Source organism: Solea senegalensis, linkage group LG11 (assembly GCF_019176455.1).
Source record: "Solea senegalensis isolate Sse05_10M linkage group LG11, IFAPA_SoseM_1, whole genome shotgun sequence".
NCBI lineage: Eukaryota > Metazoa > Chordata > Actinopteri > Pleuronectiformes > Soleidae > Solea > Solea senegalensis.
The window spans coordinates 6,487,713-6,509,591 of record NC_058031.1 but is presented as its reverse complement, the minus strand read 5'-3'; the positions used below and the strand labels follow the sequence as shown (position 1 = coordinate 6,509,591).

At 42.5% G+C, this 21,879-nt stretch overlaps 1 protein-coding gene across 4 annotated transcripts; it reads left to right on the top strand.

The window, feature by feature from the left end:
- The first annotated feature begins 246 nt into the window (after positions 1-246).
- LOC122776994 (FERM domain-containing protein 4B-like) lies at positions 247-21,760 on the top strand. 4 transcript variants are annotated; one of them, XM_044037857.1, is made up of 25 exons: positions 247-435; positions 5,315-5,362; positions 9,935-10,000; positions 10,316-10,410; positions 10,496-10,588; positions 11,201-11,285; positions 11,628-11,684; positions 11,776-11,798; positions 12,651-12,734; positions 13,408-13,473; positions 13,719-13,776; positions 13,859-13,945; positions 15,783-15,859; positions 16,182-16,320; positions 16,412-16,553; positions 16,662-16,795; positions 16,986-17,102; positions 17,697-17,925; positions 18,007-18,060; positions 18,165-18,309; positions 18,496-18,663; positions 18,816-19,591; positions 19,930-20,065; positions 20,373-20,492; positions 21,691-21,756. In XM_044037857.1, exons 2-24 carry the CDS (start codon positions 5,354-5,356, stop codon positions 20,488-20,490), a joined length of 2,958 nt encoding a protein of 985 aa, XP_043893792.1. In that variant the 5' UTR covers positions 247-435; positions 5,315-5,353; the 3' UTR covers positions 20,491-20,492; positions 21,691-21,756. The 4 variants fall into 4 exon arrangements, with proteins under 4 accessions (XP_043893792.1, XP_043893795.1, XP_043893793.1 ...); XM_044037860.1 differs by lacking the exon at positions 20,373-20,492 and having other exon boundaries at positions 21,691-21,760; XM_044037858.1 differs by lacking the exon at positions 5,315-5,362.
- The last annotated feature ends 119 nt before the right edge of the window (positions 21,761-21,879 follow it).

Sequence of the window (21,879 nt, the reverse complement as noted above, 5' to 3'; positions counted from 1 at the left end):
CTGTCTGATGACAGCAAACATTGTGGAGCTAATTTAAAACTAGATTAACAGTCTCCAGACAAGCACACTTCATTATTACCGGGAGTAATTCAGTGAGTGTGAACCATGCGGGCCGGCCGGCAGCTGCTGGATGAGAGGGAGGGAGAGGCAGGGAAGGAGGGAGGGAGAGGCAGAGAGGGAGGGAGAGAAGGAGGGAGGGGGAGGGAGGCGATGCGGGGCTTGTTCACATAATAGCCGGCGGCTGAAGGCGTGGTGAGCGAAGGCGAGTGTGTGCTGTGTGAGCTACAGTAGTACCGGAGGATGAGCATGGACAGCGGCTCCTCTCCTCCTCCTCCTCTTCCTCCTCCCTGTCAAAAGCAGCCGGGGAGAAAGCTGAAGACGTTCTGCCTCATCATTGACACCTGGAGCTGGGAATAAAGCGAGCAGCGTGTGAAGGTAAGGCGATACAACATCGATACATGATGTGGCAGCTTCACACCCATGAATGAATGAATGAGCTCAGCTGTGATGAGAGGAGACAAAGTAGACCGATTCATTCCCAGCATGGGAACCACATAGTCAGGAAGAGCATCAATGAAATGTGTTTTATATGTATATATATATATATCTATATGTTCAGGTGTGATGTGTTCTCTCTGTATAACAAGCAGCAGCAGTGTGCTTTTATTTGACACATCTGTGCAGTCAATGGGCTCAGGTGGAAACCACCCATGGTACAGTATATACAGGCTACTATAGCACACTCATTGTTCTCCCTGCACAGTGGCAAACTGGCCCTGAGGAGGAGGGCAAGTCTCATTATTAGAGACTGTGCCGGAGCCAACAATACTGACACTGATTGGAGAGGATAAAGCAAATGTCAGCTTGAATGTGTATTTAAGTTTAAAAATAAATGTACAAAAAAAAAAGAAGAAGAAAGAAAGTAGGTTGTAGCTCCTTGACTGGACTGGATGAATCATGCAGCATGCTTTATAGTTCTTCTTTGATTTAGGAAGTGTGAGTGCTAGTGAATATTAAAATAAAAAAAATAAAAAAATGTTAGATGAATCATCATTTTACCCAATCACATGTCCGCACAGGGCATTGCTTAATTACTTGGTTACTGCACTTTTCTATGGGGCTGCTGCATTAGTAGCATTTCCTATGATTTTATATGGTTTGAGGAGAAACACTTACTGTATATAAATCAACCAAGCTAAGAGTTTAATAGGCAGGATTAACAAGGACATGAGGCTGGAAAGGGCTATAGTGTTGGAAAACATGATCACAAAATAAAAAAGTTTCATTCATTCAATGTCAATATTAATATTGGAAATATAAAACATGTCAAATAGTTTGCCGGGGGAGGACGACCCGGTCGCAAACAAGGGCTTTTCTGAGTGGAGTTTGCATGTTCTTCTCGTGTGTGACAGGGTTTTCTCCGGTTTCCTCCCACAATCCAACAACATGCAGATTTGGGGATTAGGCAAATTGGACACTCTAAATTCACCACGAGTGTGAGAGTGGATGGTTGTTTGGACTTGTGACCTGTCCAGGGTGTACCCCGCCTTTCTACCTATACATGATGTCCCCCGTGACCCTCATGTGGAGGATAAAGCTGTAGAAATGGATGGATGGAATGTTGCCAGTCAAATTGTTTCTTAATAGACAAAACATTTGTTAAAACACAATAACATTCAGCAAATCTGAGGCAAATCATGGTAATAATATACTGAACCATTAATATTGAAGGAAATATCACGATATATGTTGCTATTGAATTATTGCTCAGCCCTAATGAATGCCTCCATGCCGTGGCAGCTTTTAGGCCCCTTTTTACTTTCTGACAAACAAGGATGAGCACTGACAGTGACCTGCTGACGTCCATTTAGTCAGTTAAAGGAAGAAACGCACGCCTTGCGGTGTATTTAAAGCTCCCAGGCATTGTAAACAGGAACTGTTGTTGCAAAGTTTGCGTCTGAATGACAACACGTGCCTGGCGTGAAACTCTGTCGGTCTTCCTATTTGACGGAGAGGACGTCCTGTGTCATTTGTCACGCCACAGTTGACATTTGTGGCAAAAAAAAAAGGTGAAGGCCCAACGATTATTTCCACGATTATCCTCTGATACTGCTGAGAAAGGACTGTTGGCAAAGTTGCATTTAGACATGAAAGCATCCAAGACTTCCTGAGAAATGTGCTAAAGACACAGAGGGAATAGTCTATTTTTGAACAGCCCAGTGATCTTGTAATCATACTCGTACAGCACTACAGAGGGAATAAATCTGATATACTGTATAGATAATAAGGTGAGGGCTTGTAGCAGAGCAGCATCACTTCAGAGGAAACAGGTTGTCATGTGGATGTAGAGTTAGAAGCTTGTCCTACATTGCTTGGCCTTAAAAAGAAGCATCATATCAGCTGATATCCCTGACATCATTATGCGTTCCGTTAATGCAAAGACAAATCCATTATGTCCTGATTCCCTCTCAGGCGACATTGTCATGGTGTGGTGGTTTTCACAAGGCTGCAGATTCCAGATTCAGTTCTTTGGCCGTGATCCAGTCACCTCCATGCCTCAGTGCCTCAGCTTCTCTCAGCTCTGCAGAAAGTCAGTGCAGTTTTTATTTTTGTTGTAATGAAACTCTGCAGTCTGTGACATTAGGAGCGTCAGCAGGGACAGCTGCGAACGAGGGCAACTGGTGGCAAAGCTCTCGTCAGAAAATCTGAAGAGATCACTTGATATGGACGAGTCTGTGCTTTTGGAGTTAGTCCTAATTAACGCCGTTGGAACTGTGTAACGAGCTGCTACATTCACACAGATTCAAACCTTTTTTAAATAAGAAAAGTGATTATTTTGATCTTTAAACTTACCGCTGGGTCTATCTTGTCTGTTGAGACTCATAAACGCATGCATCATGGAGTCAGGAGTTACTAAAATGTACTTTCTCTGCGTTTAGTCCACAGGTTTTTGCTCCTATAGGAGCAGGGTGATGGAGTTAGTTATTTGACACTGCACGTCTGACCGACTGTCCATCTGATACCTTTGTACACAGAACGATATGTCATGCAGGACTGGTCAGATTACAGGAAACACAGTACACACGCAATAATGACTTTTCTTTGACTCCCCCCCAACCCTAACTGCATTTGTTTTTACATACAAATACCTAAAATGGAATGATTAATGCCTTGCTATGACATGTACTGACACAGAAGATGAGTCGTTTTAAAGGTTTGTCTTTGTTAATATGAACCAGAGTGTACATAAGCAAATCATAGCCAATACAATCATTATCAGTTACGATTGGTTAGCAAATGATTAACTTATAGCACAGTCTTCACTGTCTACTCCGAGCCACTCTATAGGCCTCAGTGTTGTTTAAACATCTCACATCATTCTCTGGTAGAGATGAAGAAATTACATATTTAAGATCATAGCTTTTATATGAAGTGTGCATATGAGGCAATCAGGGCAGCAATTCTCGATAAATCGATTAGTCGTTTGGTCCATTAAGTGTCAGAAAATGTTGATCGAAAAACGAAAATATTCACATTTAAGAAGCAGAAACAGAAAAAAAAACCCTCAAACTGCTTAATCAATTAGCAAAATAGTTGACAATTAACTTGGCAATTGATTAATAATCGATTGTGTATTTGTTTCAGCCCTAGATGTGATGCTATCACAGTCTGAAGCCATCTGTTGATCCACTGATTACTCCACCACTGAACACAGAAGATTTAATTATGATATATATAATATTACAGGTTATTCAGTATTTTATGATATAAAACGTTATGTCGGTGTCATTTGAACATACACTGGCACAAGCTTGTGCAGATCTCAAAGCCACAAAGGAGAGTTTTAAGTCGTCCTATCTAGATGTAATTTACTTAGTCCACATGCAGTGATGGAAACAAACCTCAGGACCATTTTCTTCTTTGTTAACACACGTTCCTAATCGCTGAAGATCAGCTCTTACAACAGCAGCTGAAACTCACTGAGGTTCCTGCTCGGACATGCCTCCCCCTCTCACCGCCAGCATTAGCTTATTAGAAAGACCAAGAGAAGCGGATTTGACCACTACTGTCACTGTGGCTGCTAATTAAATATTGTGGTTTATGTCGCTACTTGCAGTTGTAGGTCAGCCAAAAAATATGTATCAGATTATTTTTTTGTCCTCTGTAGGATTGTTCTTTTCCAGAGTGGGGGCGACCAGGAATCGACTGTGCATGATGTCATCATGCCCATGAATCACTCCCCCGTGACGCGGCCGTGCCCTCGCTGTATCCAACATCCTTTCCACAATCACAAAAACAGCATTAATATGTCTCTCAGGTTCTAATTTGTCCTTTGCAATATCCTGGGCGTCCGGGCTTCATTGTGTTTGTGAATTTCCTCGGGTTTCACAAACAGTGCAGATTTCTTGTCTTGGGGGGGGATGATGATGATGATGATGATGGTAGAAAGACGGACAGATACTATTTGACCGCGGACAACATGAGTCATCATGAGGTATCAGATGAGGAGATAATCCTGTGCTGTATCCTCCAGCCTGGTGCTTTTGTAGCCAGCTGCCTTCTTCCCATGTCCTCACACTTGTGTGTGTGTGTGTGTGTGCGTGTAGTTTTACCTTCAGTCTTTAATGTGGGCCTTTTATTTCTGGACCGCTATATTAAGAATCCTGTCAGTGGGGGCCAGTGGGGTACGATTAGACTATAACTATTATTTCATTAGTCAATCATTTGATCAGTTATTACATGTTGAAAAGGAAGTATCACTGTAAAAGATGACAAATCTGAGGCTACAATTTAGGATATATGTTTTGCAGCATATCTGACGTATAGGGTTTATATAGTTTTTATCGTTTAGTTGATGCAAATATACAAAAGTCTAAGTTTCGTTCAGTCAGACAGAAAAATACGTTTTTTTTTAATTACCTTGACATGTGTTGACCACTTCCTGTGGTCTTCCTCAGAGGGGGTCACATGGTGTTACATGTGACATGTCTTGCTTCCTGTTTTATACAGGTTATTCAGACAGCAGGGGGTAACTACGCCCCCTGCTGTCGGAGAAGGTCGGATGTGGCTGATTTTCAAGTTGTCTTGTTCTGCTTTCTCTCTGTTGTTGCAGTTGAGTTCATGTCTTCCTTTCATATGCTAATACTCCGTCATGCTTTAAATCTACAACAAAGTGAATATTGAACAGAAGCTTCGGTGTCAATACAGTTGAACGCAAAAAGACTCGTACAATCGACTGTAAAATGCATATGATGCAGCACAACCTGGGATTATTGTCATTGTTATAACACTGCATTATTCTTCCTTGTCAAAGCCTGTCGTGCCTACCCGACCCACGTTGCCTCAAGCAGAGATGAGACAGGTCAGTCAGAGCTCACTTCTTTATGACTTCATTTTCAAACCTTTAACCAGAACTGACAACTGCCTGAAGTAACATCAGTTGAGGTAGTTTGTCAGACACGCTGCTCAGTCTGCATTCACAAGGGATTTACAGAATTTATTCACACTAGACCTGAATTTGATGTGTAAAAATGTAGAGGTTTTTTTTATGTCTCTGAGCTTAACGTCTTCAGATTTTATTTTTTATTTTAAAGCAGAGCAGACTGAGCATAAGGACAGTAGGTAATTAATTAGCAGCTAACAACAATATGTGCATATGAAACGCCAGTAAAAACAGTTTGACTTTAATAAGGTGTGCAGTGTATGAAAGAGGGGGAAAAAATAGAATCGTGATATTTTATATATACTGTCCTTTTTTTAGAGGCTCTCTTCATTTTGACACAGCATTTTATTGTATTATTTTATTATAGCAGCATAAGAGCACCTCGTGTTCTGCTTAGCCGTAGTAGTGCAGCAGTGGTCACATGTCAGAGGTATGCTGCGTCTCTGCAGTGTGTCATGGACTCAAAGGTCTCCAGACCTGTGACGGTCTTTGGCCTTTTACATGAGCTCATTGATCTGCTGGCATCTCTGCCTCAGCCGACACTCACTGTGCAGAACCACAGAGATGGTGTAAGATTTCCAGCATCTTTCTGGAAGATCTGCATTTCCTCAGCACACTTGCACACAGCATCATGCAGTGTTGCTCCAGTCGAGAACCCATGAAGTTGTCATGTCACTAGATACTAATAATTAGCACAGCTCGTCTGAAAAATGTACATTAAAAACGTTTTTTGTTCATTTTATTGTCTGGGACGACTGTCTGATCATGTACATGTTGTTACAATGGCCGCCCTCATGTAAAAGCACACAGAGCAGACACTGATGTGTGTGTGTGTGTGTGTGTGATACCAGCTTTCATCAATAATGCATGAAAACGGGAAACTGAGATAAGGCGGGCGGCAGTCTGGACATGACATTTAACCAGTGTGACGTATTAAAAACCTGGCAGACGGTTTATTTGGGAGACAGCTAATTTCTCCTGTGGATCTTATTGAACACATACTGCATAATTAGTGTCTCTGTTACTGGAGCAGTAAAACGTCTGCTCCCCCACCCAGAGGATCTTACCAGGTTGTGTCTTATTTTAATGGTCATTCTTTGTTTCCGTCGTGTTGGAGGTCAAACACGCACCTACTGTATAGACTCACTTATAACAAGCTGCCTATATGCCTAACTTCAAGCTCCAGTCTAGTGCCAAACTTGCACCCCTGTAGCGCATTGCTCAACCAGCGCCTGTCCAGTCTCTGGAGAGACGAACACAAAGACCGACGTCTCTTTCTTCTCTTCCCCCACATGCCTTTTTGTACATGAAGGGTCAGTCCTTGTCTTAACCCCACGGGGTTCAATCCTGGCCCTTCAATGGCGGTGAATAGGCCGCGTCTGCTCGACTGAGCAGCGCTGTCTGCCTTGCTGTGATGATCACCACCAGCTCGGACACCATGCACCATGAAGTTTAAATGATTACCAGTGTGTGCTTTTGTAATCACTGAGTATACACCAGTTTCATAACCACCGCTCTACGCTCTTTCTGTGTGTGTGTGTGTGTGTAATTTTTTGATTAGTGTGCCACTGTTGACAAACTGCAGGGTTCGTCAGGGTTGCTGAGCTTCTCAGTCGGATATAAATAGCAGTTTTGGCAGTGAGTATATCTCTCAGAACATTAAGAGTGTATATTCCTAAAAATCACACCACTTATCATCCAGATTGCATAAACAGAAGCCATCCCTGCTGAATTAGACTCTCATCCAGGCAGCTAATAACTGCTTATGATATTTCCACTGTAGTGCAATAGTGTGTAAGAGGCCATTTTCTCCACAAGCTTCTTCTTCACCTTTCGAAAAAAATAACAACAATACCTGCACCATCTAGTGGCCAGCACCTTGTACATGCCAGCACGGAGCAAGAGGAACAAGTTGTGTGACAATGCCCCCACCACAACCACCATGACACAGTCATAGCAAATTCAAGCTCAAATCAATGTTGTAATGATTGTTACACATATCCACTCTCCAGTTTAATTGAATTTATCGAATGTGCACTTTTAATTTAGATCATGCCAGAAGATTTATTGCCGTGACGATAAGAGAGACACATTATTCAGGGGCTGTAATTGACAGAGTGCTGGTTAAAACAACACGGTGTGTGTAATCTGAGTGTGTCCATGTTTATTTATCGGTGTAGAGTAGTTGTAATGTAAAGCGGTGTGGGGTTTGTTTGAATTGTATTACTTTTGACTCAATATCATCTGCCTTTATGCTTAAAGCCGCAGTACGTAACGTTTGACAATTTTTATTGACGTTGTCTTCATGTGAAAACACACTCTTACTCTCAATTAGTTTGCAGCTGTAACATCTTAATAGCACAACATTATTTTTGCAGCCATCTGTCTTGGTCAGAGGCGGGACCTCAAGATACAATATGCGATTCATTGGTGCACGATACCAATAATATCGCGATACAGCGATGCTGTATCATCAATACTGTATATTGCAAGCGATACATCACGATATCTGTCTAACTGAAGAAAATAAACATCCGTGAAAAGGGGCGTCTATTAGCGTATATTTCTCGGCCATTATCCCGCAGTAAACCGCCTCTCTGCAACTTCCGCCCAAGTTTCCCTCATTAATTTGAGCAGCGCCGCCGCATGGAGTGCCTTAATTGATTCATTAAAATACCGATATTTTGATTAGGACAATGATGTATCACCAAATCAATATGATGTTTGATGTAAAAAACAAACAAACAGAAAACACTTCCTGTGTGCGGTGAGGGAATGTCTCCGGGCGACACCAGATCGAAACACCGCTACACTGAGAAACAAAGAGAGCATTGTGCAGAACTGAGAGGCTTAATCAGCATTGTGTGAACTCATTTGACTATGTCTTTGTATATTTTAAAAGAAACGTATTGCACTGCAGTTGGAAATAAGATCACGCTAAATATGCAGGAAAAGAAAGACAAAGAAACGTGGTATTCACATTCAAACCCACAGAACAGCAGACGACAGTGAAGCGTGGTTAGAGTCATTTAAACTGCATTCACCACCTTATATTAATCACTCGGTTTTCGTGTCCACACTGTTCATGTTAATTATCAGTAAACCCTAAGCTGCGGTCAGGAGTCTGACCCAGTCAGCGCTCATTAAGTCGACCGCCGGTTTCTCATAAACTGGCTGCAGTCGCCTGTAAAGCCGTCACCGCACACAGCTGAGCGGAGCAGAGGCCTGGCTGCTTAGTCACTAACTTGGACACAAGTCACTGGATAATCCCAGGTGTCTGTTGCTGCTGCTGCTGCTCAGTCAGAGCTTCATGGTCTGGATCCAACACAAGACTCTTATTACAGGATGAAGTCTGGTCAGGGATGCATCCACACCTGCACTCTCCCTGGAGAGGTTTACCAGGTACAGCAGCTGCTCTGTTCACTCCAAGTGTTAGAAGCTATGATCAGCCTCATTCTGTCAGACGAGGCGGCCGTTGGATCTATTCCATGTGTGGTTTTTTTTCTAGTTTGTCTGCAGGTTTTGTTGTAAAACTGGTTAACCTCAATCTGTCACTTCTACTGGGCATTTGATTTATCAAGCGAACAGTGTCTCGCAGTGGGTCGGCCCGACTCTGTCATTGCAGGAAGCATTGTTTTGAAGGGCACTGTGTGGTTAAAACCCGAAACAAACACAATTTTCCTGGATGCAGAGTTTAATCAGAATCTGAGATGAGGCTGTGGTTTTTACTGCTGTAAACGGCTGCGTGTTGTATATGGACCCTGATATGAACTGTAAATGTTTTATCGTTTTGGCTGAAATAAAGATTTCACAGTGGGGGAAGAAGCACTCAGTTTGGGGGAGAAAGACAAGTAAAAGATTTAAAAATGGAACAGAGGTGCAATTTTAGACAGTGTATTACATTTATAGTTTAATCAGAAGCAATAAATCACATGGTCTACATGTAATCTTGGATCTTAAACTGCAATAATTTAAGTTATCCTATGACCATAAATGTTCCTCTTAAATGTAGATTAAAACTGGGAGTACACCAGTTAAGCATAAGCACCTTTAATTCTGTTAAATTTGTGTTATTCCACCTCTGAAAATGCGTTTACTCAGACGCTTAATGCACTGAGAGCCTGAAAGAATGAAGGTTAAATGTGAAAGATTTGAAATGGTAGAAATCCTTTCTTCGGTTGCTATGGCAACAAATCCTTCTCACAATGCTCTGATTGTCATTAACAACCTCAGTGTTTGAAAAGGGGTCCCTGTGTTTACCACCAAGGTCTTTGCTTGTTTTCTCTTAGAACGTGTGGCACCTCAGCTTCAGATGTTCTATGTATATATATATATATATGTATACATATATATATACCTATATACATATTTCAGTGTCAGAACAGACGCTGGGGGAAAAGCACACAACTGATGCTTTATGACATCGTCCCCTGTGATGATGGACAGTTTGTGTCACGACAATCCAACTTCCTCTTTTCTTTCCCCCTGCAGATGACGGAGGGCAAACTTTGCCAAGTACAGCTGCTGGATGACAGGAAGCTCGAGCTGCTGGTTCAGGTATGAATGACTTTACGCCACTTGACTCACAGATAATAATCACAAGACTCTCAGCCTGATGTCGTGGTTTAGCATCGTTGACGGTGCTCGTGATAGTTCTCCACACAGACGTTCAGTGGAGATGAAAGCAGAATTGAAAGAAGAGTGAATCTTCGATTTGATTTAGTTTAACAGGCAGTGACAAACTGTTTGTTGTAAGTGACCTTGAGCTTACAGCAAAACATTTCCCCCGATCCTCTGTGAGATATTAATTTGAGTTATTTTACGGGGAGATGTTTACGCAACATTTCTGATCACATCCTCTCCTCCCTACAGCCGAAGCTCCTGTCCTACGAACTCCTCGACTTGGTGTCCTCCCACTTCAACCTTAAAGAGAAGGAGTTCTTTGGACTCGCATTTTTTGATGACAAGTATGTAAATGGTTTCATTCTTTTTGTCTGAATGTTTACAAAGGTCCTTTGTCCGCGGCCTTCTCATGTTTCTCTCTGTTTGCAGTGGTCAGCGTAAGTGGCTGCAGATGGACCGCAGGGTTCTCGATCATGACTTTTCGAAGAAGTCCACGCCCATTGCCCTCGTCTTCTTGGTCAGGTAACAATAATGCACCTCTTCACTGTGTAAAGGGAAATATCAAGGTTTAATGACGCTGAAATGAAGTGGATGTTCCAGGTTACTAGGTTTTATGGAGGCTATTACTTATTTGCTGCACTTTCGGAGAAAACACATATACATTTATATACTTGACAAATAGACAGTAATTGAGAGGAAAATGGACCATTTCGGCAACTTTATCTTTTGTTTGAATATGTTGTCTGCCATTTCTTTGTGGTACGTCCTTTGTTATCTTATACATTGGTGTTTGCATATGTACTTGCACTTCATTGCATTTCATCATGGTGTCCATTAGGGCGGCGCGAGTTTGTTGATCTGTAGAATTGATGTTACACGTTTAAAATGTCCACAATAGTTAAATAAGTCCAGTAAGACAAAACAACACTGATCGTCTCGAACGTATGTCAGTCAGTGTCATTCGATGCCTGAGAATACTTTGTTTTTGTTGTGTTTCACATTTTGGTGTCTCACTGTCACACACGCCTCACAGTTCTCACACATTGTTTTTGCAGAGAAAAGAGCAATTGCAGGATTTTCCGTCATCTCTTTTTTCAAATGTGTTGTGTGTGCATGTGCTCTCATCCGTTGCAGATTCTATGTCGAAAACATAACGCAGCTTAAGGACATCATCACGGTGGAGTTATTTTTCCTGAATGCAAAAGCTGCTGTCTACAATGTAAGTATGTGTTTTCCTCTGTTCTGTGGTTTGTATGTGTGTGTGTGTGTGTTTTCCTCGCAGCTCCCTGATGATTCACTGTCTGTGGACCCTCACAGCACCTTAGCTCAGCTCACGTTGGCTGCAGGGCACAGTTTTCTCACTCTGTAGGCTGGAATGCAACAGACAGTCATCAGACAAGAAAGCAGGAAAACGCACAGGCCCATTTTGAGAGTTTATTTTAGTTCAACGCAGAGAAGAGTCTTTATCCGGATATAGAAAGCTCTCTCCAAATGCACCACCACATGCCCTGCATAGCGTTTATATCGTTTTTTTATCCTGTCCCTCTCTCATGTCTCTTAGGGGATTATTGAAGTGGAAAGTGAAAATGTCTTCAAATTAGCCGCGAATGCTCTGCAGGTTAGTGCTTTCAATAGTTGCATATGCTTTACATACATTCTTGGATGCATCTGAATGTGTGTAATCTAATAACGTGTGGTTTTATCACTAGGAGGCGAAGGGCGATTACACAAGGTAAGTGCACATAATCAGGTGGGTATGGAGTATTTAACAGCTGTAGGACAAGTTAATAGCAAGCTTTTAGCAGAGACATTCGATAGATCACTTGTTTCAGTGCGCACAACGGAAATCAATAGCAGCGTTATGTGGGACTCACCCCAGAAGCTTGCACCAGGCAACTAATGAATCTCATGCTGCTGATAGAAGCCAAGTACTGAAGCAGAGAAACCTTTGCATTGGAGGGAGCAGCTTTTTTACTCAACACAGATGCCTTTTGATATTATCAGTGTTCTGACAAAATACTGCAGGTCTTTGTGCAGGTCGCCACCTGGCTGTGACTAGATGCTGAAATAGGATGGTCTGGGGAAGAAAGGGAATCTTTGTGGAAAGGCTTTACTGTCGCAGACGTTCTTAAGACACTCGGGGAAACTGAGGTTATGTCATATTTGCAAAGATTCTAAGCACATTGGCAGAAGTCTACACGCTTTTAATTTGTAGAGAAAGTCAAGATTTCCCCACGTCACAGTGTGAGGAAGGAGCAGCAAGTAGGGGTTTTCAGATGAAACGCAAGATCTTACTGAATATAAGCATAATGAGCAATATGTATTCAAAGTAAAATGAAATGTACTGCTTTATATCACACATTTCATTATTAAATTGATTCTACTGAGGCATAAATGTGCCAGTCGCTCATCAATGTTTCAGTCGCTGAACGTGAAGTTGCTTTCCTTTACGTACTTTATGGATAGCTATTCTTCACAATTAAATTAATGGTTTATCAACGGATTAAGAGGATTCATCTTCATAGTTGCTCCAGCTGAACCTCACCGAAAGTTGATTCTATGATCAAACCTTTTTCTGTTACAGTGATGAAAACACTCGAACGGAACTGAAGAAACTTCCAACTCTTCCCACCAAAGTACTCAAGGAACACCCGTCACTTGCATACTGGTATGTTTGCTGGAAATTCGTAAATTGCCTCTACACCAAGGTGATGTCAGTCATGAAGGCCAGTAGACTTCAAATAAACTGCGCGGTAGTGTATACTAGCTTTAGAATATGAACAATTTGCTTTTCGTCACTGTAGATTGAAGGTCCAGTGTGTAAAAGTTAGAAATTGAAGATAAAATACTTCTTTTCGCTTTTATTTTGTAAAAATAAATAATCCTGTATGAATTCTTGTTGTTTATTACCCCAGAATGATACTTTTATATGGCAACCACCATTTTGGACCACCATGTTTTTTACAATAACCCAATCAAATCCAATCTTTTTGATGTTACCTGAAGGCTACATAGTTTCTCCCACACACTTGGAAGGAAGGGAAGGCTGAGGTGAGGGATAGTCAGCTTCACTGATAAATTCAGATAAATGTTGCTTTACTGAGGCTGCCATCTTGTGCCGTGATGTTTCTACAGCAGCACTGATGAATAAAACAGCCAGAGTGTGTGTCTTGAAGTAGAAGCTTACAATGAAAACAAAGCCGAATGACATCGTCACTGGTTATGACCGTAGATTCCCCGTCACTAAATCTTACACACTGGATTCAGTTTGCATTTTGATGTATTTGTTTCTATTATCGGATATTTTAAGCATGAAAATCCTCCTTTTTGTGTCCTTGCAGTGAGGATCGAGTCATTGAATATTACAAACTGCTGAAAGGGGTTTCCCGTGGACAAGCCATCGTGCAGTAAGTAGTGAGGGGGGGAAATAAAAAGAGTGAAGTTCATTAATCTTCCTCTCACCTCCATTAGCGCAGCCCTCGCTTTCTGGCATCCGCTTTTATTGTCATCTGATAGAAATCAATAGCTCCTCTTCAGCGCCAGTGCAACGAATCACACTGATCCACTGGACCAATATCAGTCTTCTCACTCTTAAGGTTGAAAACCTGTGGAGCAGCCGGTGGTTTTCATCAAAATCTCTTTCCTGTTTTAGGTACTTGACGTTAGTGGAGTCGCTGCCCACGTACGGCGTGCACTATTATGAAGTGAAGGTAAAGTCTACTGCTGTGATTCATGTCAAACGACAACAACAGCGGTCACACCCTATACTGAGTCAGCCCTCTTTTGTTGCAGGATAAACAAGGGATCCCGTGGTGGCTTGGAATCAGCTATAAGGGCATTGGCCAGTATGACCTGCAGGATAAATTAAAACCTCGAAAGGTAAATACTTCCTGCTGCTCACTATTTTTACATGGCATCTGAAGCAGATTAGATCAGAATTGAAAAACACAAGCAAAGTTTCACTCCTGAGAGCTCTTGCAGTTTTCTTCAACCCTTTATCGCCGGGCGACACGTTTGGGCAAGCGCTGTTTGCGTTACCGTAATCATGCGACGGTTGGTGCTATCGGAAAAATACCAACAGTTTCTGAAAGCTGAGAACTTGCACTTCAAAGCCAACCATGTCGTTGTTACGGTAATTTTACTGACACCGATGCAGGAAGCCGGTGAATCAGCGTCTTCCCACACACATACACAGAGCGGTGGCGAAACGGAGCATCACATTTTTATCAAATATGAAGTTTTTAGACAAATGCTTATAGAAGTTTTACACTGGTCAAATTTCAAAATGAAAATGCAAAATCTCTTATTCATGTACAACTATAGTGCTTTTTGTCTAAATAAAACTCAAATCAAATTCCATTTTTTGCTTTCGTTGACTTTAAACTGCTCTCTCTTAACGTGCAGTAAATTGTAAATAACTGCCAGGTATTGAAAGTTGTAAGTGTTCAGAATATTTTATGGACATTTTCTGGTTAAAATAAGCAAAAAAAAGAAGTCCAGACGGACATTTTGAGGCTTAGGTGTTAAAGGGTTCGTTAATTTCGCATTAAAAGCCTTTCCTAAAGTCATCCATGCAGAGTCAACCTGCTTTTCTTGTTCAACTTGTGTTGTTTTAGCTTGTGAATTCATACTGTAGGTGAAACACCCATGTGAGTGATCTCTAAGCTATGCCGTCCAGTCTGTGGGTGCAGACATGCAGTGCAGAGCTGTGATTAAATAAAAAAAAATAACAATAGGGTGAAAGTTTGGAAGAAGGATTCACGCTCGTGTTGTTGGCACCGTCTTCGTGTTAAAAGCCAGGGTAATCACTTGACATGTTGCAATCCATCATTGCCTGGTGCATTTCAGAATTGTGCAAGCGACCACAGCTGTGCTCAGTGGCAGTGGTGTGTTTGTGGAAGAAGGTGTGTGAGTGAGTGAGCTGGTGATGTCAAAGGGAAAGGGGGCTGGATTTGGGCGTTATTGTGCGTGTTCGGAGAATACCTGAGGAGACAAGTCAGGAGCTGACAGTAGACAGAGCAAAGTGTGAGTTTGTGTTGACTGCAAAGGCAGCACGGATTTTTTTAACAACTCAACAAACGTGTGCGACGTGTGATCATCCATACTACTGGTAAGGTTGAATGCTTCAGGGGTCAAACTTGTTGCTTTATGTTATAAGTAAAGCTGGGTGGACATTTGCTTCTTAAAGCTTCTTTCAGGATATGATAAAAAACAAAAACAAAAAAAAACACTCCTCAGCATCCATGTGTAACGTCATTTTCTCCACGCCGTTTGTCCAACTTTGTGTCTCACTCAGCTCTCGTCCAGACATACAGTGAGTCATGTGCTTGAACAGATTGTTCCTATGCCAGTAAGCACCTGGGTGATGCGGTGGGATGGACGCGATGAGCCATGGAAAGTGTTGTACACTGTGTTGCGTGCTTTTTGTGTCGTTCTTCTCTCTCTCTCCCTCTCTGACGCCTGCATTACGGCAGAATTGGCATGCCAGACTGTAATGACAGTGCACGTTGTAGTCTGGTTTTCTTTTAATGACGGGGGGGTTCGACGCAAAGCCAGTCAAAAACACACCTGCACCATTCATTTTGTTTTTGTAATAGTTCATTTCATGTCAATCACGAGTTGAGAAACTCTAAGCAGGAATGAATTTCAAGTCATGTTTTCTGTTCATGCTCTCAATAGCTTAGGATTTAAATCTATTTTTTTTGTTTACCTCCAGCTATACCAGTGGAAGCAGCTTGAAAACTTGTACTTCCGAGAGAAGAAATTTGCTGTAGAAGTCAATGATCCACACAGGTGAGCAGCGGGAGGGATTCTACTTTGTTAAACTGTGTATTTGTACACATGGATGGTTCTGTTGTTTTCGTGTGTTTTCGTGTTCAGCCTGGGCATTAAAACATTAAAGATAGAACATGCAACATTTCCGCACTGAAATATCTCAACACGTGAGACTAATGTTCTATATTTTGTTGAGTAGTGTGATTACTTTAGGGATCCCTGTGATTTACAGGGATTTTTCTGATATTTATTGAGATTATTGTTTAGTTAACCTTTTTGGCCACGCCTCCTGGCCCCATAGTAGATTCTCTGATGGTTATGGTGCTGTTCTTTGCAACAGGAGAGCAGTAACCAAGCGCACGTTTGGGCAGACGGGCCTGCTCATCCACACGTGGTATGCCAGCCACTCTCTGATTAAAACCATCTGGGTCATGGCTATCAGCCAGCACCAGTTCTACCTGGATAGAAAGCAGAGCAAAGTAAGTGTCAGTTTTCATGTTTGTGCCTGCTTCTTCTAGTGCTGATCCTTTCCAGAGTGGTTGTTTGACATCATGTTCCTCATACTTTCAGGGTAAATTGGGAACAGCAAGGAGCTTGGAAGAAATCGCCATGGATCTCTCAGACCACGAAGGAGGAAAAATAAACAGACTGGGAGACACAAGCCTGAAGAATAACCTCATAACAGCCAGCAATGGGAGCCTGGTATCTACAGGTTAGTGGTGTGATGTGATCGGACAAAGCTGATATCACACAGTTTTGCATGAATCACATTTTTGGGATGGAAGGACATAAGCCAGGTTATTGTCTTTTTTTGAAACAGGTTCTGCTGACTCTGAAATGAGTGAGGAACAGAAGAAAGAGAAACTCGCTGAGCTGAGAAAAAAAGAGCAGGAGATCCAGGATATCTTGGCCAAGAAAACAAAAGAATTGAAAAAGATCTGTCTGAGAGAGGCGGTGAGAAATGTTTACACTTCTCCTTCACTGGTCGTATACTTTACTTTACTTTACATACTTTTATGAGTCTTCTTTCGTCAACAGCCACATTCAGTCTGCTGAACTGTCCTTATTTAACTGTGTGGCTGTACAGTAGGTCACTAGATTAATGGTCTCTGCTGTTACTTAGCTTTTCTGTTTGTGTTTTCAGGAGATCACGGGCAAGTTGCCAAAGGAGTATCCCCTCTCCTCAGGTGAAAGACCGCCACAGGTCAGACGGCGAGTTGGCACCGCTTTCAAACTAGACGACCTCTTCCCCTACAATGAGGTCTGTAATTTACGGTGCACGTAAATCAAATGCAGCAGCAGCAGCAGCAGCAATTCAGGCCCCATGTTTTTACGCGTAATAGTATGCGAAATTGAATATAAAATGTATTTATAAAAACTTAAGGAAAGGTCACAAACATTCAGAAGTTGATAGGTCTCCTCAGTGTCCAGAAAACGATTAAAAATACATCTGTCATCCATGTGTACTGCAGTTTATTTTGAACGTGGCGGCACAAATGTTTGCCAGATGGAAAAAATTCCCCAACAAATACACAGGTTTATGTACTTGTTCAGTGCCAAGTAAGAAATAAAACTATTTTAGGTTCACGTCTTTTATAGGAACACATGAGAAAGTTGAATAGTGACACAGTAAATTCATGCTAACCAACACATGTTGGTCTTTTGGTGAGATTTGTTTAAAATAAGAAAAATATTATATACTATATGCTGCATCAGCGCAGGCCTTTAGGGTACACTCGCATTTGTGAAACATTTAATGTAATAGGGAAGTGGAAAAAACCAAAACAATGACAGTTTATATAGATGTAGTAACACTGTGGTAACTGTGGGGATGTGCTTCTTGTGTTTTGAGCAGGACCCTTTCCTCAGGAACCTGGAGAGCAGATTTGCTCTGCAGCAGAAGATCGTGGAAGCAGCAAAGAAGCTCGCAAACGAGTCAGAATTATGCAAAACAGTCAAGAAGAAGAGGAGAAGAAACTGCCTGGATGCCATGCACAAACTCCAACAGATTGAGGACGAGATGAACCAGTACAGAATCAAGAAGGGAAAGAAGCCCACGCAGCGGGCCTCAGTAATCATCGCAGGTCGGTTGGTTCAAAGATGACCTGTATTTACTGCATTAATCATTCAGTCAAATTCTCAATATAAACTTTCTCTTTCACCAGATGAACTTGTCCGTTCAGACTGTAGCTCACTGTCTAGTCTCCCACTGGATGATGGTGAGTCACAGATTGTACATTCTAGTGCTTTAAAAGCATCCATTATAATGAAAAATGACTGACATTAAAGGAGCTTGTTTCAATATTTACCCGGTGCTGTTCAGATGACTCAGACGGCGTCAGCCAGAGGCCACGGTCACGGTCGGTCCAAGGTTCTCCACAGCTCAGTCCGATGCGATCACTGGGGGCAGAATATGATCTGGAGAGACAGGGATCTCCGAGGGAAAATTACACCAAGAACCACAGCAGGTGGGGAAACATGTGGTGGCGCAGTCATTTGCCTTTTCCATTACGTTCAGTATGAATTGTTATTTTGTCATTTATTTGCAGTTTATTTATTTGCAAATTGTCACGTTTTTTTGTTTGCTTTGTAATTGCTTTCCCCAAATCTCATCCCCTTTATTTTGATCCTCTCCGAAATACACATCCTTTTAGATTAGCTTTTGAAGGCCAGGAGGGCTCCCACCACTACCACAATCCCAGAGAAGTCTCTTCTGCCCACAGTAGTCCCTATAAAACCCTTCCCAGACCTCCTAGAGATCCACGCAGCATGCCTCCCACCCCGGCTATGACCCGCAATGCCTACAGCAGCAGCCAGCTCAGGTGTGATCTCCTCTCCACAGCTCTGCCAACCCATTCTCCTTCATTCTCCTGAGCAGCCACTTCACTGCTTCTTTTCCAACCTTTAACAAAATCCCTCATAACATCACACGACAAATTTCACCCAACTTAAAGAGTTGTGCTCTCATCTCTAGGTCAGAGGGGTCACCTCACTGCTTCAGGCATCGCAGCGGAAGTCTTGAGTCACAGCCGCGGCTCAGAAAAGACACAGATTCAGAGAAGCCCGTGTTCATCCTGTCACATGCCCACCGCAGCAACAGTACAGAGATGTTGGAGGACTGCTCCTCTTACACCAGCCAGTCCAGTCTGGACTACGGCGGAGCAGCCAACTCCCACTACAGTACACTGGACTCCCGCACCTCAACCTTGCATCGCCTCCACAGAAAGGTGGACGTGTATGGAAATACTGGGAGCATGCCCAACCTGGTCCAGCACCATTCTGGTTGCAGTTATTCATGTGACACCTCTGCACACTACACACCCAGTGCCTACTATGTCACTGACTATCCCTGCTCAGACATGGAGCCTTTTACTAATGGCGGCTTCATGTATGAGAACGAAGTCGAAGGCCACTACAACGTCAACCCTTCCTACCAAGTTAATGGCTATCACGGACATGACAGATTCAGACATTACGGTAGTGACCGGGCAGACGGACTTTCCCAGAATCCCTATGCGACGGTGAGGCCGCCGCGAAACAGGGAAGGGCCCAGAAATGAGCTCTTGGCCAAGAACATGCAGAAGGCCCTGGTGGCGGAGCATCTGAAAGGCTGGTACCACCGCAGCAGGGGCGGAGGGAGAGGGATGCTGGCCGGGTATGACTTTGACAGCGGCTCTCAGCTCAGTCTGGGCTACCAGACCATGCCAGCGGGCTTTAGCCACTCCAGTAGGACCACCTCTTTCTCCTCAGGTGAGATAATGTGCATTCATTTAATGTACAGTAAGTCATATTGTATTTGACAAACGTCATGTTTATAATCATCAAAGACTCTTATTGCAATCAGGATTAAAAGAGAATTCTCTCCACAGCAAAACCTTAGCCCCCTTTCCAAATGAATGAAAAATATGAATGCACAATTTGGATTAATGCATAAAATGACACCAATACATAAGTATTGCAAATTATCATTTCTAAATGTGTTGCAGTACTTGCTTCATGATGTGGTTTCATTGTTCTCCAGTATCCAATAACAACAACAGTGACACGCCAACATGAGTTGAAAATATTTTCTTTTGTCCGGTTTGCAGTGTCCTCTGCAGACAGCGCAGGGAACTGGCGCAACCAGCTGGTAGTTGGCCTGACGGAGTACGACGCACCCGTCACACCTCAGCACCCTGGAGCTCATGCGTCCCCGTACAACAACCGCAGTCCCTCACACAGCAGGTGAGTGCTGAGTGCAGCAAGTTATTTGTAAAACATCAGCTTTGAGGACATGCATTCTTTGGTTTAGGTCCGGTTGTCAGTGTGACATTGTGTTTTGTGACTGTTTTAATGCGTGTCTGCTGCTGTTCAAAGATCAGGTGAAGTGTGCTGCTCTGGATGAAAGATCACTTTGTGTTCAGGACAGGTTTCTCTCTTGCTTTGTATTCTTCCAGTGTGACCTAACTCCTTAAACTCCTTTTTTCGCTCTCCTCTTTTTTCCTCCTCTCTCTCCTATGCCTCGATATATGCTTAATGATCACGTGTGCAGATTTTCTCCAGAGAACAAAGTGTCTGACACTGAGCCTAAAAATTCTGAGTCAGTTGAGGTGGTTGGTGCTGAAGCCACTAGTACAGACGAACCTTCAGACAACCATTCTAGCACTTAAGGGTGAGACCAGTGGGCTGCTTTGTGTGTTATGATACCAGTCATCCCCATTTTGACTTTTCATCCTCATTTGCATGCTACGTCTTCATAGATTATTCACTCAAACCATCCACTTTTTCATACTGTGGTCTGCTGTTATTAATCAGGTGCAGCGTCATTACATTTAGTCATATTTCAGTCATTACCTTCATCTTATACCTGAAATACACCAAAACAAGGACATATAGTCTGCACCACAAACTCATCAGTTCCCAACTAATTTCAAGAGAGATACGTGTAGAATCTGTATATAAAAACGTGGGACAAAAGAAGAAGAATTTGTAAAATGGGTCAGGTCAAATGAAGCTTACTTACAAAACTGAAAATAACAAAGATTTATTTGTTTGTATTGCATCTCACAGCCCACCTGCAATACCTCCATTAACCACTAGTGGGCCATGAGGGCTTCTGTTCAAATATAAAAAATAACCTTTGGTGGAAGTATAAGTATGAGATTTGTGCTAGAAATGTGACATTCATAAAAAGTAACTGAACCCAAATAAGTCAAAACTTGCTTCCTGAAAAAAGGTAGCAAAGGATTTATTTACAAAATCCAACAAAGAGTCCAACAAAAAGAGCAACATAGCAGAGCAGAGCTCTCTGAGTCAGGAAACCAAAAAGTGAAAAAGAAACACGAGCACTTAGTGGACGGGAAAAGTAACAAAAGGAGAAACACTTGGTTGGTCTCAAAGAAATCTAAGTAAAGCACTGAGCAAGTCTGGTACCATGTGTGCAGACAAGACACACTGGTGAGGGGCAAAGGGAAATTCTGAGTATATGAAGCAGCAGGTGACGAGATGATGGGTTGCAGGTGTGCGACTCAGAGACTCCGCCCAGCCGACCGGCCAACCTCCTGAAACAGGAACCTAACAAAATAAGACACAGCCCATGAACCCATAACAAGAAAGTCAGTAGTTCTTTCAATATTTAGTCAAAAAAAGCATCTCATTTAAATTTTAATATTGATGGCAAAGTTCACCAAACAACTTGTAGGGTGCTAAAAATTAGATGTAGGAAGGTAGGAAGGTTGCCATGTTGTGGACTGTGGTTTATTGCATTTTCATTCCTCATTCTTTCACAAGATTCAACCATGTGTTCATTGTTCTCAGCCAGACGCAGCATCCAGTAGGTTTGACATGTCCTTGTGTCACTTCCCGTCTAGATTTCATCTGGATGGAAGCTACATGAGCATCCGCTGAAAAGGACCAAATCAAATTTTGGCACAAAGGAAACCGGGCCAGCAGCACATGAAAGGGATGAAGTTGAAAACACAGGGTGAACACAAACTTGGCAGCCATAACTCCACCATGGGAGATGTTCTATCCGTGGCAGTCTTTGTGTACGCCAGCTG

What these genes read in the sequence shown, in the direction of transcription:
- LOC122776994 (XM_044037857.1), top strand. An exon ending in AGCTCGAGCTGCTGGTTCAG is followed by an intron (nt 10,001 to 10,315) that starts GTATGAATGACT and finishes TCCTCCCTACAG; the next exon opens with CCGAAGCTCCTGTCCTACGA. An exon ending in TACACCAAGAACCACAGCAG is followed by an intron (nt 18,310 to 18,495) that starts GTGGGGAAACAT and finishes ACATCCTTTTAG; the next exon opens with ATTAGCTTTTGAAGGCCAGG.